General features: G+C 38.1%; 1 protein-coding gene across 7 annotated transcripts in view; it reads left to right on the top strand.

Annotated features, from left to right (window-relative positions):
- Positions 1-13,771, top strand: part of LOC140469051 (E3 SUMO-protein ligase PIAS1-like) — a 146,596-nt gene that overhangs the window by 94,047 nt on the left and 38,778 nt on the right. For all 7 annotated transcript variants that reach the window (XM_072565265.1, XM_072565267.1, XM_072565264.1 and 4 more), the window contains 2 exons: positions 8,765-8,849; positions 10,424-10,471. In XM_072565265.1, the coding sequence (XP_072421366.1) occupies positions 8,765-8,849; positions 10,424-10,471 (133 nt within the window). The remainder of the gene's footprint in view (positions 1-8,764; positions 8,850-10,423; positions 10,472-13,771) is intronic.

Raw genomic sequence — 13,771 nt, 5'->3', positions numbered from 1 at the left:
AATTGAGTCTTGATCAACAAAGTTGTTTAACATTGCTATCTTTTTCTATGGAGGAATGTAAATGAACCAAGCTGTACATTTAGTCACTTGTGACTTTTCACTGCAGCTTAGGAGTTCAGCTCCCTGCCTTGATGGTGCTATCTATATTTAGCTATAAGGTCAAAGGTTTGCTAGAATGAGGCATGTTTACATTCAAACTATATAAACTTTTTGCATCAATCTACTAACTTGTTGGAAAATTCTTGTCAAAGAAATTGGTCTTGTAATTCAGTGTTAGTATGTACTATTTTCATTTTTGTTTCACAAAATACAGTATATTTCCCACCATAATTTTTAAAAGTTTTTTTCAAAACAAATTTTCAGTTTTGTAATCTAGGTTACACTTGGGTACTGAGGCAAAAAAAGTGCCTCCTTGCTGCATTTTATTAGTTTGCAGTCAGAATTTGAGAGAGAGCAGAAGTCTCAAGTGCACTTCAAGGACTTTGTACTCTGGAAATATGTCACTACTGATAGCAATGATCGTAAGAGTTAAGATACTAAACACCCAAGTTATTTATAGTGAATGGGTAGATTACGAAATATGTTGCTATCAGCAGTAACCTGAAACTCTGTCTCCATGTTTCTGTATGGAATCCTGCCAGCAAGTTTACTGAAAATACATACCACTAGAAGAAATCACTATAACATTTTCAACAATGACTGGCAAAAGACTTTTGGGTTTTTGCAGGGTATCTTTGCATAAAAGGCTTTGTTGAAATGAAAGCATAACTTAAATACCATTTTTGTTCTTAAAAATGTGATTGATCACATCTATCAGGTTAGAAATGCAAGTTTGGATCTGAACAAAACTTATATACAGTTTGTTCCATAGACAGGGTTCCTTCCCATTCTGCAACCAAATCAATATTTCCTATATCCATAAATGCTGACACACTGAGGGTTAAGGCAAATGGAGACTGGCATTTTTTTGGGGGTACCTCAAGATGACTATTTTTCATGTGTAGTTCTATTTGCCTCAGTGATCTTTTTGGATGAATAGGTCTACACCTGCTGCTGTCCCAATGGGAGCCAAACAGAATCCACATGCATGACCTTTTCAGCAGTCATTGGCTTTGAGTGTATAAAAGGGAGGGTATCCTGATGCATTGTAGGTTAGAGGAGCTTAGCTGGAAATTGTGGGTTGTGAATGTTGACTGGAAGCATTGTGGCTAGCAGTGGTGCAATCTACTTGTATAGTCTGCTGACACTCTCCTATAATTCATGTGAAGAGTAAGGAAATATAGGGGCTGTTGGTATCTATGAAAGTGTACCATGCTCATCAGTGTCTTTAAAAAGGCTTAGGAGAGGGAAGGAAAGAGATTTTAAAAGTTGTGTCATTGATATTTGAAGCTCAATCAGCTCACAAAAACTGTTATTTAATCCTCTCCATTTATGACTTGCATTATAGGTTCCCAACATTTGTATTTTGATTAATGTTGCTTATCTCGGATGGGCAGTAACAGGTTGGCCTCCACTGTAATTTTGAGATTTTCTGGTGCCTTGGAAAGAGTTTAGTTATATGTACTCCACCCTGTAAAGCTTAAACAATAAACACTTTGCTCTTTTTTTGGGGGGATGATCACAAAAAATTATTTAGTTGCAGTTTGTTGTTTTTATTGCATAAATAAAATACAGTGCTGAAGGTGATTTTCTTTCACTCTAGGCATGTCCCTCATTTTAACTACCCTTTCACAATTATAGAGAGTACAGACTTTCATTTGAGTTCTCAAGTATGCTGACATATTTGTTTACAGAGTGAGTGTGCAGTTTGATACTTGCATTAGGTGTACATTGATACCAGAATTCTTAGTCTGACTGTTTACTTGGGACCAGTGTAAATCTCGACGTGAGATAACTGGCTTAGTGTTGGTTTCTGCAGATGAGGGGATAGGTAAGGCAATGCTGTGCTACTCCTGTTGGTTAATACTTGTTGCCAGGTTATTTTATGTATCATTGGTGTGAATGGTTCTCCTCTGATTTGTGAAGAATTGGTCAACCTGAGAGACTACACTAAAGATTAAAATTGAGGAACGAAGTCAGAATTGATTTTATACAGTGTCACAGAAAAATTGTAGAATACATTACCAAGAATGCTTTTGAATTGATAAAAGTTCAAGATAATTGGATATATTTCTGGCGATAACTGTCTTTTGAAGTATATGAGCGGTGGCTAATGGAAATTTGAAAAAGGTGTTTGAGCCTGTTGGTCTCTGCATGTATATGAACTAACAAAGCGGGGATAATCCTTGCACAAAGACTGCTGTAAAGTCACAATTTTCTTCAGTGATTCCAAGGGCAAATGTGAGATTTAATTGTCTTTATGTTCTGTGTTGCATGTGTTGTTTTTGTATCCTTGAATCAAATGTTACATATGAAGGGTATTGCTTTGTTGGCTGAATGTGTACTTAGTTAATGACTCTTCAATAAATAGCATCAGTGACTAATAGAATGAAAAGCACATAGATTCTTTGTGAAAAAAATACAACTGCCAGGTGTGTTTTTTATGATGGACCTTGGCACAATTTTTCCCTGTTTACCATTGATGTCGCTTTGACTAGATAACAACATGAACAAAGTTCACCTTTCTGGTTGTATCTGACAATGGCTAAAGGAAAATGAATGTTGGAAGAGGATAGGATCACACCAGACTGTGATGCTTCTTCAGGCAAACAACTTGTGTTCGTTTTCTTGGTTTCCACATGAAGAATCTTGTCTAGGATACAAAAGAACTCCTTCTGGAATTTTAACCAAGCAAGTAGCTGTACCTTTGAAAGAGGGGTTGTTTGGAGAAAATTACAACTAATTATCTGTTTAACTCATAAAGCAGATGTTCTCTAAACAACAAAAAAAACATAGAATTGGGTGTGCAATATTTATTTTTTGACAATGTTGTGAGAATAGATTGAGTTTTTTTCACTGCTCTTGAACTCACCCATGAACACTATTGATTTTACATTGAAATTAATTACAAATTAGAGGGCCTAAAGTGGCACATCATCTACAGAATATCTTGAAGCGGTATGAAAAGAAAAATCAAACTTATACCTCCACAACTAACTAGATTGAAAATGGACAATAATGGACATACGTTACGACACAGAGTAAGTCCCCATTGCTAATTTAAACCAGCAATTCATAAAAGATTTACCCCGTGCGGTAATTTGTTAAAATTTGAGAGGCCAAGACCTATCCCAAAGGTCACCATTTAAAGTAAAAGTTAACAACTTTATTTCTTCAAGTAGAACAGCACAATTAACTCACAACTCCTTTCTCCCACCTATCTTTTACTTTCCCTTCTATAAAACCAGTCTGATAAAATACCCAATTAAGATTTACTGAAAATTCAAATTTCAAAGCCAGGCAGCTGTCGAATCTTCTACTTGGATCGTTGTCTGGAGATTTTCTTCTTAGGACGTCTCTTTCCCAGGTCATTGATAGTTAAGAGAGCTGTGTTTCGTGCAGTCTGTACATGCTAGTGCCTTGGCAGTTCTCCCTCAACTGTTCATGTTTTCCCAGTCTTATACCCTCAAAGGATCGGATTGTGTCATTGGTTTTTAATATTGTCAATATGCTAAATTCAAACTTGATTGGAGTTTGGTATTTTTTGGGGTATACTTTAAACTGATTGGCCTAATTCAAATTTGTTTCTGTCTCCAGGCAACCAGCTACTCTAGCTGCTGGACCAAAAGGTTACATTGTATCTTGTTGAGAACACATGGTGCTGTCAGGTAGTTCTGCTAGCTTTTAACTTTCTTAAAGGTACAGTACACTTCTACACCTTCATAACAATACAATGTATGAACTAGCATGCTAGGAATCAAAACCCACTATTCTCAATCTTCATAAAAGTTAAAGATTTTGAAAAGCATACCAAACTTCCTCAGCTTACCTGTCTTGCCGACCTAGATTGACAAAGTTCGTACCAGGTTTCAGTATTAAACAAAACTATTATGTAATAGTCATAGAGATCGACAGCACGGAAACAGACCCTTTGGTCCAATTCTTCCATGCCGACCAAATATCCCAACCCAATCTAATCCCACCTGTCAGCAACTGGTCCGTATCCCTCCAAACCCTTTCTATTCTCATACCCATTCAGATGCCTTTTAAATGTTGCAATTGTGCTAGCCTGCACCACTTCCTCTGTCTGCTCATTCCAGACACGTACCACTTTCTGCATGAAAAAGTTGCCCCTTTACCCCTCACCCTAAACCTATATCCTCTAGTTCTGGACTCTCCCACCCCAGGGAAAAGACCTTGCCTATTTACCTTATCCATGCCCCTCATGATTTTATAAATCTCTATACGGTCACCCCTCAGCCTCCGATGCTCTAGGGAAAACAGCCCCATCCTATCCAGCCTCTCTGTATAGCTTAAATCCTCCAACCTGGCAACATCCTTGTAAATCTTTTCTGAACCTTTTCAAGTTTCACAACATCTTTCCAATAGGAAGGAGACCAGAATTGCACACAATATTTCAGAAGTGGCCTAACAATGTTCTGTGCAGCTGCAACATGACCTCCCAACTCCTGTACTCAATACTCTGACCAATAATGGAAAGCGTACCAAACGCCACCTTCACCATCCTGTCTACCTGTGACTCTACTTTCAAGGAGCTGTGAACCTGCACTCCAAGGTCTCTTTGTTCAGTAACACTCCCTAGGACCCCACCTTTAAGTGTACAAGTCCTGCTAAGGTTTGCTTTCCCAAAATGCCAAACCTCACATTTATCTAAATTTAACTCCATCTGCCACTCCTCAGCCCCTTGGCTCATCTGATCAAGATCCTGTTGTATTCTGAGGTATTGCAAGTTAATAGATTCTAGCGACAGATTGGCAGTTATGAACTATTGACATATAACTCTTCAAATTAAAACTAATTCCTTTAAACATCCCCTTATGAGTAGTTCAATGATGTCTGTTCACAAAAGTTGCTGAAATGACTTGTATGATTCAGAATGCTGTTTCCCATAGAATTATAGAATTCCTACAGTGTGGAAGCAGTCCATTTGGCCCATCGAGTCCACATCGACCCTCCTAAGAGCATCCCACCAACCCCTTGCATTTCCCGTGGCGAATCCACTTAGCCAGCAAATCCCCAGGCATTATTGGACAATTTAGCATGGCCAATCCACCTAATCTGTTGTGATCTTTTTGCTAACAAACAGAATGCTTTCCCATTGTGCAAACACAGAATTGTTAATTTTAGATTGGTTGCCTGTAAAGGAAGCATCCCAACAATTTTTGTAAAGCAAATAATACTCCATCAGCTTGCATTTTTTCAATGTTTGGTGTGACAACAATATGCCTGAAGAGGTGTATTTTATCCTTTGTATTTTGAAAGAGAGGTTTTGAACCATAGGTATATAGCTGTCTATTTGAAGCTTGTGAGGCCTTTGGTTTTTTTTTGTGAAAGTTGGAACAGCAGAAGCAGTGTGAATAGGTGGAGTCAGACTCTCACAGAACCAAAGTTTTAGATTAGCTTTTAGCAGTTGGGTTTTGAAGTTTGCTGTGGAAGCTGTTGCATCTCTATCGGCTAAGGCTAAAAGCTCGAATTCTCTCTGCCAGAATTTTCTCTTTGTTCTTTCTTCCTGGATTGGAAAAACGTTGAATGTGAGATGGTCTGTGTTATTGAATTCGCCTTTGCCAAGGGTGTATTGTTACTATATTGGAACAGTTGCTGTTTAGTAGTTTAAATTTATTCTGTTAAGTTTTCTAATAAAGTTATTCTTACCCTTTAGTTAAAATACAAACAAAAAAGAATAAGAATAAATCTTGGTTTTGCTTAAAGCTGAGTAGTATGACCAATTAAATTACATTTGGAACACAATACCTTTACACTTTGGGGCCTGGTCTATCTCCATGCTATATTTGCAGAGAGTTTGGTCTGGTCCATAAAAACTAGTATCACCATGTAGCAGCTTCTCTGAAACTTCCATGCAATTGTTATGTACACTTAGCTACTGGCTGACAGGTTGAACTGTCCAAAATAATTACTTGTAGGATCCTTATAAGAACTAGGAAATTGCCTTAACCATGATAGGAAAAATACGTTGGCTGTTATGAGCCATTCCTCTGAAATATTTTAAAACCATTTACTTTTTTCTCCAGTTAATATCCATATCAGTCTTTTCAAATATGTGAGTTTATAATCTGTTTCCTTATGGAAACCTTCTATTGCTATATTTCCTTGACAAGGGACTAGAATAAAGTATAATGCAATGGAAATGATGACAAACAATATTAGGAATCGAAATAGGAGTTTACTTTGATTTTTGCAATAAATGTCAGTATGTCACAGGATGTACTACATAGAGAAATTCAAAATGCTGGAAGTATGCAGTGAACATCTAAAGATAAAGTTAGGTAATATTTGAGAGCTTTAAAGAGTTAAGAAAATTATTTTGTTTTTATTACGTATTAGATATATCAGTACATATGGTGAAAATTCATTTATTGTCTTGAATATTTGATGAAGTACATGGTTACAATTTAAGTCTTGAACACTAAAACTCAGTTCACAACCCTAGTTGGGAAGTGCTAATAATTCTTACAAATCATAAAGCTCTGATAAACTCTGATTTTGACAATCCTTATATTTTTGAATTACAGTGCAGTTCAATATGCCTTTTGTGCTGCTGGTTTTGGATATTCTATGATTCTCTATCTATAACTATTTCAGCCTCTGCCCTTTCCCCCTGCTAATAAGTTCCAAATAGATATGTCATTTAAATGATATTTCTTGCCCAATAGCCACTTGCAATAAATCACATGTTCTAAAATGTTCTGTGTAATGAATATCTTTTAAGTTGCTCCTCCTTTCCTGCTTTTACTGGTTTATCTTTCACAGTTTGTTTTCAGAAACTTTCAGAATTGAGAGATCTCCCTTGGCTAGATATTCCTTCGTGCCTTCGCATGATATTCCTTGATTCTGACAATATTTGCTAGAAAGTGACATAACCTTTAACCTGCCAAACAAACTTATTGAGTTTGGAAAAATGAGTAAATGCGAACAGAATTATTAAGTTTTACCTTGGGGACTAGAAGTTAAGTAGGTTATTGCACTAAATTATGATAAACTTTTAATAAGAGAATTTTTTTTCTCCTACATAAAGTAGTCTTGCCTGACTATATCTCTGCAGGCACAAGGGCGATTCTTTCATCAACTGCTAAATAATACCTTCAAAAAGTAATCGAAACCAAACACATTTGGATAACTGTTAAATCAAAATGTGGTATTTGAAATGCCACTGCGCCTATCTGAGCCAAATCTGCTTTGAACCCTGTGGTATTCGTATTAAATAAATTAGAACATATTTTCCTCTTAAATGAAGCTGCTTCTTGTCTTTGTGCCATGCCAGGCAGTGCAATTCTCATTGAGCTTCATCTTTGACTTTCAAGTGGACATGAATCCTTGGCATTAGATCTTCGCAACCACAATGATCTTGTTCAGGTCACATGGAGGACAGAAATGGAATAACTCACTTCTTGATTTCAACACCAAATTTAAAAAAAAAACCTTGACTCTTTAATCTGTGCCATGTCCAATTTTAGCATGCAAAGTTAACAAACCCAGCCCAGCGCATCCTGTGATGAGCTTTAATGTCAGACTTAAAAATGTACCCTCTTTCTTTGCAAGCCACCCCTCCAAAAGCATTGCTTTCAGGGCAATAACTCAATTGAAGGAAACTGAAGAGGGAAACTAATTGATTAAGCTTGTACTGTTTATAAATACCATCAAAGTAATGTCATATTTCAGCATTTAAGTTGTCATACTATGTTAATTAATTATACATTGTACAGGTTTTAATTTTGCATTGGGATTATTCAGTTTTTGATCCTGTTCTTGCATGACTTGTGACCATCTGTGTGGGTCAACTGGCAAGTTGACATTTATGTGATGCAGTACCAGACTTTGTATTTGGAAAATGCTATGCTAAACATTTATTGGAATATGATTTGGTATTAATTGCTGTTTGCATTCAGAATTTCAATAACAAATGTGCTAAATTATTTTCCTTTTTAATTCTGAAATACCAAGCAAAAACTTTGAAATTTTGTCTTCTAAAGTTGAATTATTGTCTGCAAGAGTCCTTGAATTGTGTAATAACAGGATAAAGCACAGGGTCTACAATAGAGTCATAGTCATAGAGATGTACGCATAGAAACACATCCTTCGGTTCAACCCGTCCATGCCGACCAGATATCCCAACCCAATCTAGTCCCACCTGCCAGCACCTGGCTCATATCCCTCCAAACCCTTCATATTCATATACCCATCCAAATGCCTCTTAAATGTTGTAATTGTACCAGCCTCCACCACTTCCTCTGGAGGCCACTTTGAATTTGGAGGCAAGTTGAGGAGATCATTGAGGAGAATACAAAACGAAGTGTGTTGTACAGAATTGGATTTCTCCAAAATGTGTTTGTCACCACTGTTTTAAATAAATATGGTTACCACATTGGGGCTGAAGAGGGAAGCATGACGAAGATAATTCTTCAATACACGTGGACAGGCATCTTATTGAGAGAAAAGGTTTCTGAACATGTGAATAATGACAATAAGTTTACTTTGGATCTTTCTACTGGTTAGAAATAATTCCAATGAGATTAGATCAACTGACTGAAATGACTCATTTCACCATATCTTGTATTTGTTTAATTTGTAATTATAAATTGCATCTAGATTTGAAAAATGTAAATTTGGGATTTCTTTTTCTCTTCAGCTTCAGACAATGGTCAGCGGTTTCAGGAGACTTGTTTCGCATTTGCATTGACACCTCAGCAAGTTCAACAGATTAGCAACTCAATGTAAGTAATTTGCTGTCTTTCTGTTTTGGTTTTAGTAGGCCTGATTGGCTCAGCAAGGATGCTTTAGGTTTATCTATACACTTTAAAACTTAAAATGAGCATTACTTGTCTTCTATGTTTGGTCTCCGTGCTTTATGAAAAAGAAGGAAAATATCACTATTACTCAATTTACTAATTTTCAGTAAGACTAAATTTTTAATTCAATTTAATTAAGTTTTTTGATTTAAATTGCTTCAATGTAATTTCATAAATAGACCTATTTGAAAATTAAAATTCAGTTTATGAAATCTTATAGCAAGATGCAATTTGCTGATAAATCAATTCCCCTCCACCCTCTCACCTTTGCTCTCGATGCACAAAGATCACTAAGAACAAAAGTAGGGCATCTGCTCTGCAATTTTAATAAAAGCAAAATTCTGAAGATTCTGGAAATAAATAAAAACAGAAAATTCTGGCAAGACTCAGCAGGTCTTGGCGGTATCTGTGGAGAGAGAAACAAAGCTAACAATTTGAGTCTGCAATTATGAAGAAATCATGTCTTGACTCAAAATGTTGGCTTTGTTTCTCTCTCCACCAATGCTGCTAGATCTGCAGGGTTTCTTTCGCATTTTCTGCTGTGCTGTTTTGTTTGCCATGACATCTGTCCCTTTTCTGTATGCTTTGATGCAAATACCCATCTTCTTTTAAATGCTTGTATTTATCTTTACATCCATCAACCTTGAGGGGAATCATTCCATATTTTGTGTAACCCATACCTTCTCTGGATTTGCTTTGAACCAGTTTAGCTTGAATTCTGTTGTTGTGTTTCCTTGTTTTGGAAAGAATGATTCACCAGCCGTCTTGTTATTTTATGCACTTGAGTCTGTCAAGCTCTTAATCTCCAGGCAATTTAACCACTGTTTTTCACACACCGCTCAGCCCTTTATCCAAGTATTAACCAAGTGAATCATCACCATACTTTCTCCAAGACCTTGCTACTTTATTGGAGGAGGATTAAACGCGATAGGGCAAGTGAGGCTTACCCACATTGTATGAGCCGTAGCCTTTCCTGCTTTTATAGTCTCAATATATTTCAAACATTCTGGTCAGTTGAGCATGATGTGAAGACATAATTTATAAAACTAGTTCAGTAATGCCCTGAATCCTTTATCAGTTCCAGATGTTTGCAACTCTGTAACAGTGGCAGCTGCCTTTTATCACAAGTTTTGAGCATCAAAAAATAATTATTCATATCATTAATCTCCTCCCTGTTCTGCTTATCATATACTTCAAGATATCTAAGGAATGTTGGTGAATGAAGTTTTCTGATAGTTAAAAGTAAATGCTGTTTTTCAATTTGTTAGTTGCAACTCAATTAATAATAGAACTAGGAAAAATTTTTGGTAGCAACACCATCCTTTTATTAGTTTTATAAAAACTAGTTTGGTTTACAAAACTTCTCCTAGATCATAATGAAGCAAATTGTATAAATTATCCTATTTCAGAATACGTTTAGAAGGTTTTGAATTGTACTGTGCAATTTCCTTCATGAATACTAGTGTTAAATGTGTGAAAAATGTTTCACTTTTATGTAGGGACATATCTGGGACCAAGTGTGACTTCACAGTTCAGGTTCAGTTAAGGTAAGTGCATGTTTGTGGTTTGTCTTTCACTTGCTGTTCTGTTTCCTTTTCTGTTCTCTCTCTTCTATGCCCCCTCCCCCACCTTCTCCTTCCCATTCCTCCCTCTTGCTGCATTCTCTCTCTCTCTTTCTCCCTCTCTCTCTCTCTCTCTCTCTCTCTCTCTCTCTCTCTCTCTCTTTCTTCCCTGCCCTTCCCCCACCAACCTGCATGTGAACTGGTTTTAATTTGGATAAGTACAAAGTATCAGCAGTTTTAAGAAAAATAATTGTAAGGGCTCTGACTGAACATTTCAAGTTCTACTTTATTCTGAGCTCTTCACAGTGATTCAAGGCTAGACAGCCCTTCAGGAGGTGCAGTTGGTGAGGATGTGGAGAATTCTATAAATTCTTCCTATATCAACCTAGTCCTAGAATGTTGTTTGCCTTGTGTAGCAAGTTTTAAAATACATTTGGTGATACGAATTTTTTTTTTTGTTGACAATATGTGGAAATTTGGATTCGTACATGGAAGAACAACATTTGGGTTTACGTATGACTTGTATTTCTATGTGTGTGTGTGCGCGTATTAAGAATAGGAAAACATGGTTTAGTTTCAATTTTGAGTTCTGACAGTTGTACCAAATATCTGAAGTTCTGTTCACCTGTATCTAAATGAATTCTTCAATATCCCTAAGGTCAGTAATTCATTGCACTCTTAACAGCAGAAGAAAGAGGAAAAAGATATTTTTGCTTGGCAACAGGAATTGACTATCACAAAGACAGAACAGTCCAGAAGGTCAGGCATGTGTGTATGCCTCTATCAGAGGGAAGCAGGAGAAAAGGCCTGAAACAGCAGCAGTGCAGTTTCACGGTCTGCAGAAAGTCTGGACCATAGGAAAATGTCCTGAATGACCTGAGAAAAACATCTAGGTACAGAAGACTGTTGGCAGTTGAGTATTTGGAGAACCATGCGTTTCCTCTGGAAGTGCTGAGAAGTCAGTAAGAAGAGAGCTTCAGAAACCAGTTAAAGCTACGCCAAGAACCAGAACTTTAAATTTGTTAAGGGGATCTGTAAGGATGTGGTCGAGGGTAAAATAGTTGAATCTATTTCGTAAAGCGTAACATAATTAGTTTTTTATCTCTTTCTGTGTCATAAACTTTCACTTATTTTTGTCACAAATACATTGGCCTAATGCGATTATGGTAAATGAGTAGCAAAAGTAAAACTTGTGGTTTATCAAACAATGTTTCAACCTTGCATGTGACTTGTCCAGTATTAGCAGTAACTGAAATCATGGTTTATAATTCAGTATTGTAATTGTAAAGTTGTGTTGTTTATTTGTTACTCAGTGATTGATCCATTGCAAAAGCTCAATGTATTCAGAGATAATTGGACCAAGAAACTGTTTAGAATCACCTAATGTTAGATGTAGTATATATTGAGATGCTGAATATCAAGACAGGAACTTCCTATTCAAGTAATCCATGCAATCCTAAGTATAATTAGACCGTGGATGTAGGTTCGCTCGCTGAGCTGTAAGGTTCATTTCCAGACGTTTCGTTACCTTACTAAGAAAGATCTTCAGTGGACCTCATGCAAAACAATGCTGAAAATTCCTGCTTTCTATTTATATGTTTGGGTTTCTTTGGATTGGTGATGTCATTTCCTGTGATGATATTTCCTGTGGTGAAGTCACTTCCTGTTCCTTTTCTCAGGGGATGGTAGATGGGGTCTAACTCAATGTGTTTATTGATAGACTTCCGGTTGAAATGCCATGCTTCTAGGAATTCTCATGCGTGTCTTTATTTGGCTCGTCCTAGGATGGATGTATTGTCCTAGTCGAAGTGGTGGCCTTCCTCATCCATATGTGAAGATACTTCTGAGAGAGGGTCATGTCTTTTTGTGGCTAGTTGAAGTTCATGTATCCTGGTGTCTAGTTTTCTGCCTGTTTGTCCAATGTAGTGTTTGTTACAGTCCTTGCACAGTATTTTGTAAATGATGTTAGTTTTGCTCATTGTCTGTATAGGGTCTTTCAAGTTCATTAGCTGCTGTTTTAATGTGTTGGTGGGTTTGTGGGCTACCATGATGTCAAGGGGTCTGTGTAGTCTGGCATTCATTTCCGAGATGTCTTTGATGTAGGGGCGAGTGGCTAGGGTTTCTGGATGTGTTTTGTCTGCTTGTTTGGGTTTGTTGCTGAGAAATTGGTGGACTGTGTTTATTCGGTACCCATTCCTTTTGAATGCACAGTATAGGTGATTTTCCTCTGCTCTGCGTAGTTCCTGTGTGCTGCAGTGTGTGTTGGCTTGTTGAAATAATGGTAAAAGATCCCACCACTAGGGATATATTTCCCTCCCCACCCCTTTCCGCCTTCCGCAAAGACCGTTCCCTCCGTGACTACCTGGTCAGGTCCACACCCCCCTACGACCCACCCTCCCATCCTGGCACTTTCCCCTGCCACCGCAGGAACTGTAAAACCTGTGCCCACACCACCTCCCTCACCTCTATCCAAGGCCCTAAAGGAGCCTTCCACATCCATCAAAGTTTCACCTGAACATCCACCAATATCATTTATTGTATCCGTTGCTCCCGATGTGGTCTCCTCTACATTGGGGAGACTGGGCGCCTCCTAGCAGAGCGCTTTAGGGAACATCTCCAAGACACCCGCACCAATCAACCAAACCGCCCCGTGGCCCAACATTTCAACTCCCCCTCCCACTCTGCCGAGGACATGGAGGTCCTGGGCCTCCTTCACCGCTGCTCCCTCACCACCAGACGCCTGGAGGAAGAACACCTCATCTTCCGCCTCGGAACACTTCAACCCCAGGGCATCAATGTGGACTTCAGCAGCTTCCTCATTTCTCCTTCCCCCACCTCATCCTAGTTTCAAACTTCCAGCTCAGTTACTGTCTCCTTGACTTGTCCAACCTGCCTATCTTCTTTTCCACCTATCCACTCCACCCTCTCCTCCTTGACCTATCACCTTCATCTCCTCCCCCACTTACCCATTGTACTCTATGCTACTCTCTCCCCACCCCCACCCTCCTCTAGCTTATCTCTCCATGCTTCAGGCTCACTGCCTTTATTCCTGATGAAGTGCTTTTGCCCGAAACGTCGATTTCGCTGCTCGTTGGATGCTGCCTGAACTGCTGTGCTCTTCCAGCACCACTAATCCAGTCATTGAAATAATGTCCTGATGCAGCTTCGTTTGTGGGTGTTGGGATGATTGCTTCTGTAGTTCAATATTTGGTCTGTATGTTTTATTTTTCTGTAGGCGCTGGTTTGACGTTTCCCATTGGCTGTTCGCTGTACTGTGACATCTAG

The sequence above is a fragment of the Chiloscyllium punctatum genome, chromosome 48 (assembly GCF_047496795.1).
Source record: "Chiloscyllium punctatum isolate Juve2018m chromosome 48, sChiPun1.3, whole genome shotgun sequence".
Lineage (NCBI taxonomy): Eukaryota > Metazoa > Chordata > Chondrichthyes > Orectolobiformes > Hemiscylliidae > Chiloscyllium > Chiloscyllium punctatum.
The sequence above is the reverse complement of the archived record's forward strand: the minus strand, read 5'-3'. Positions and strand labels throughout refer to the sequence as shown.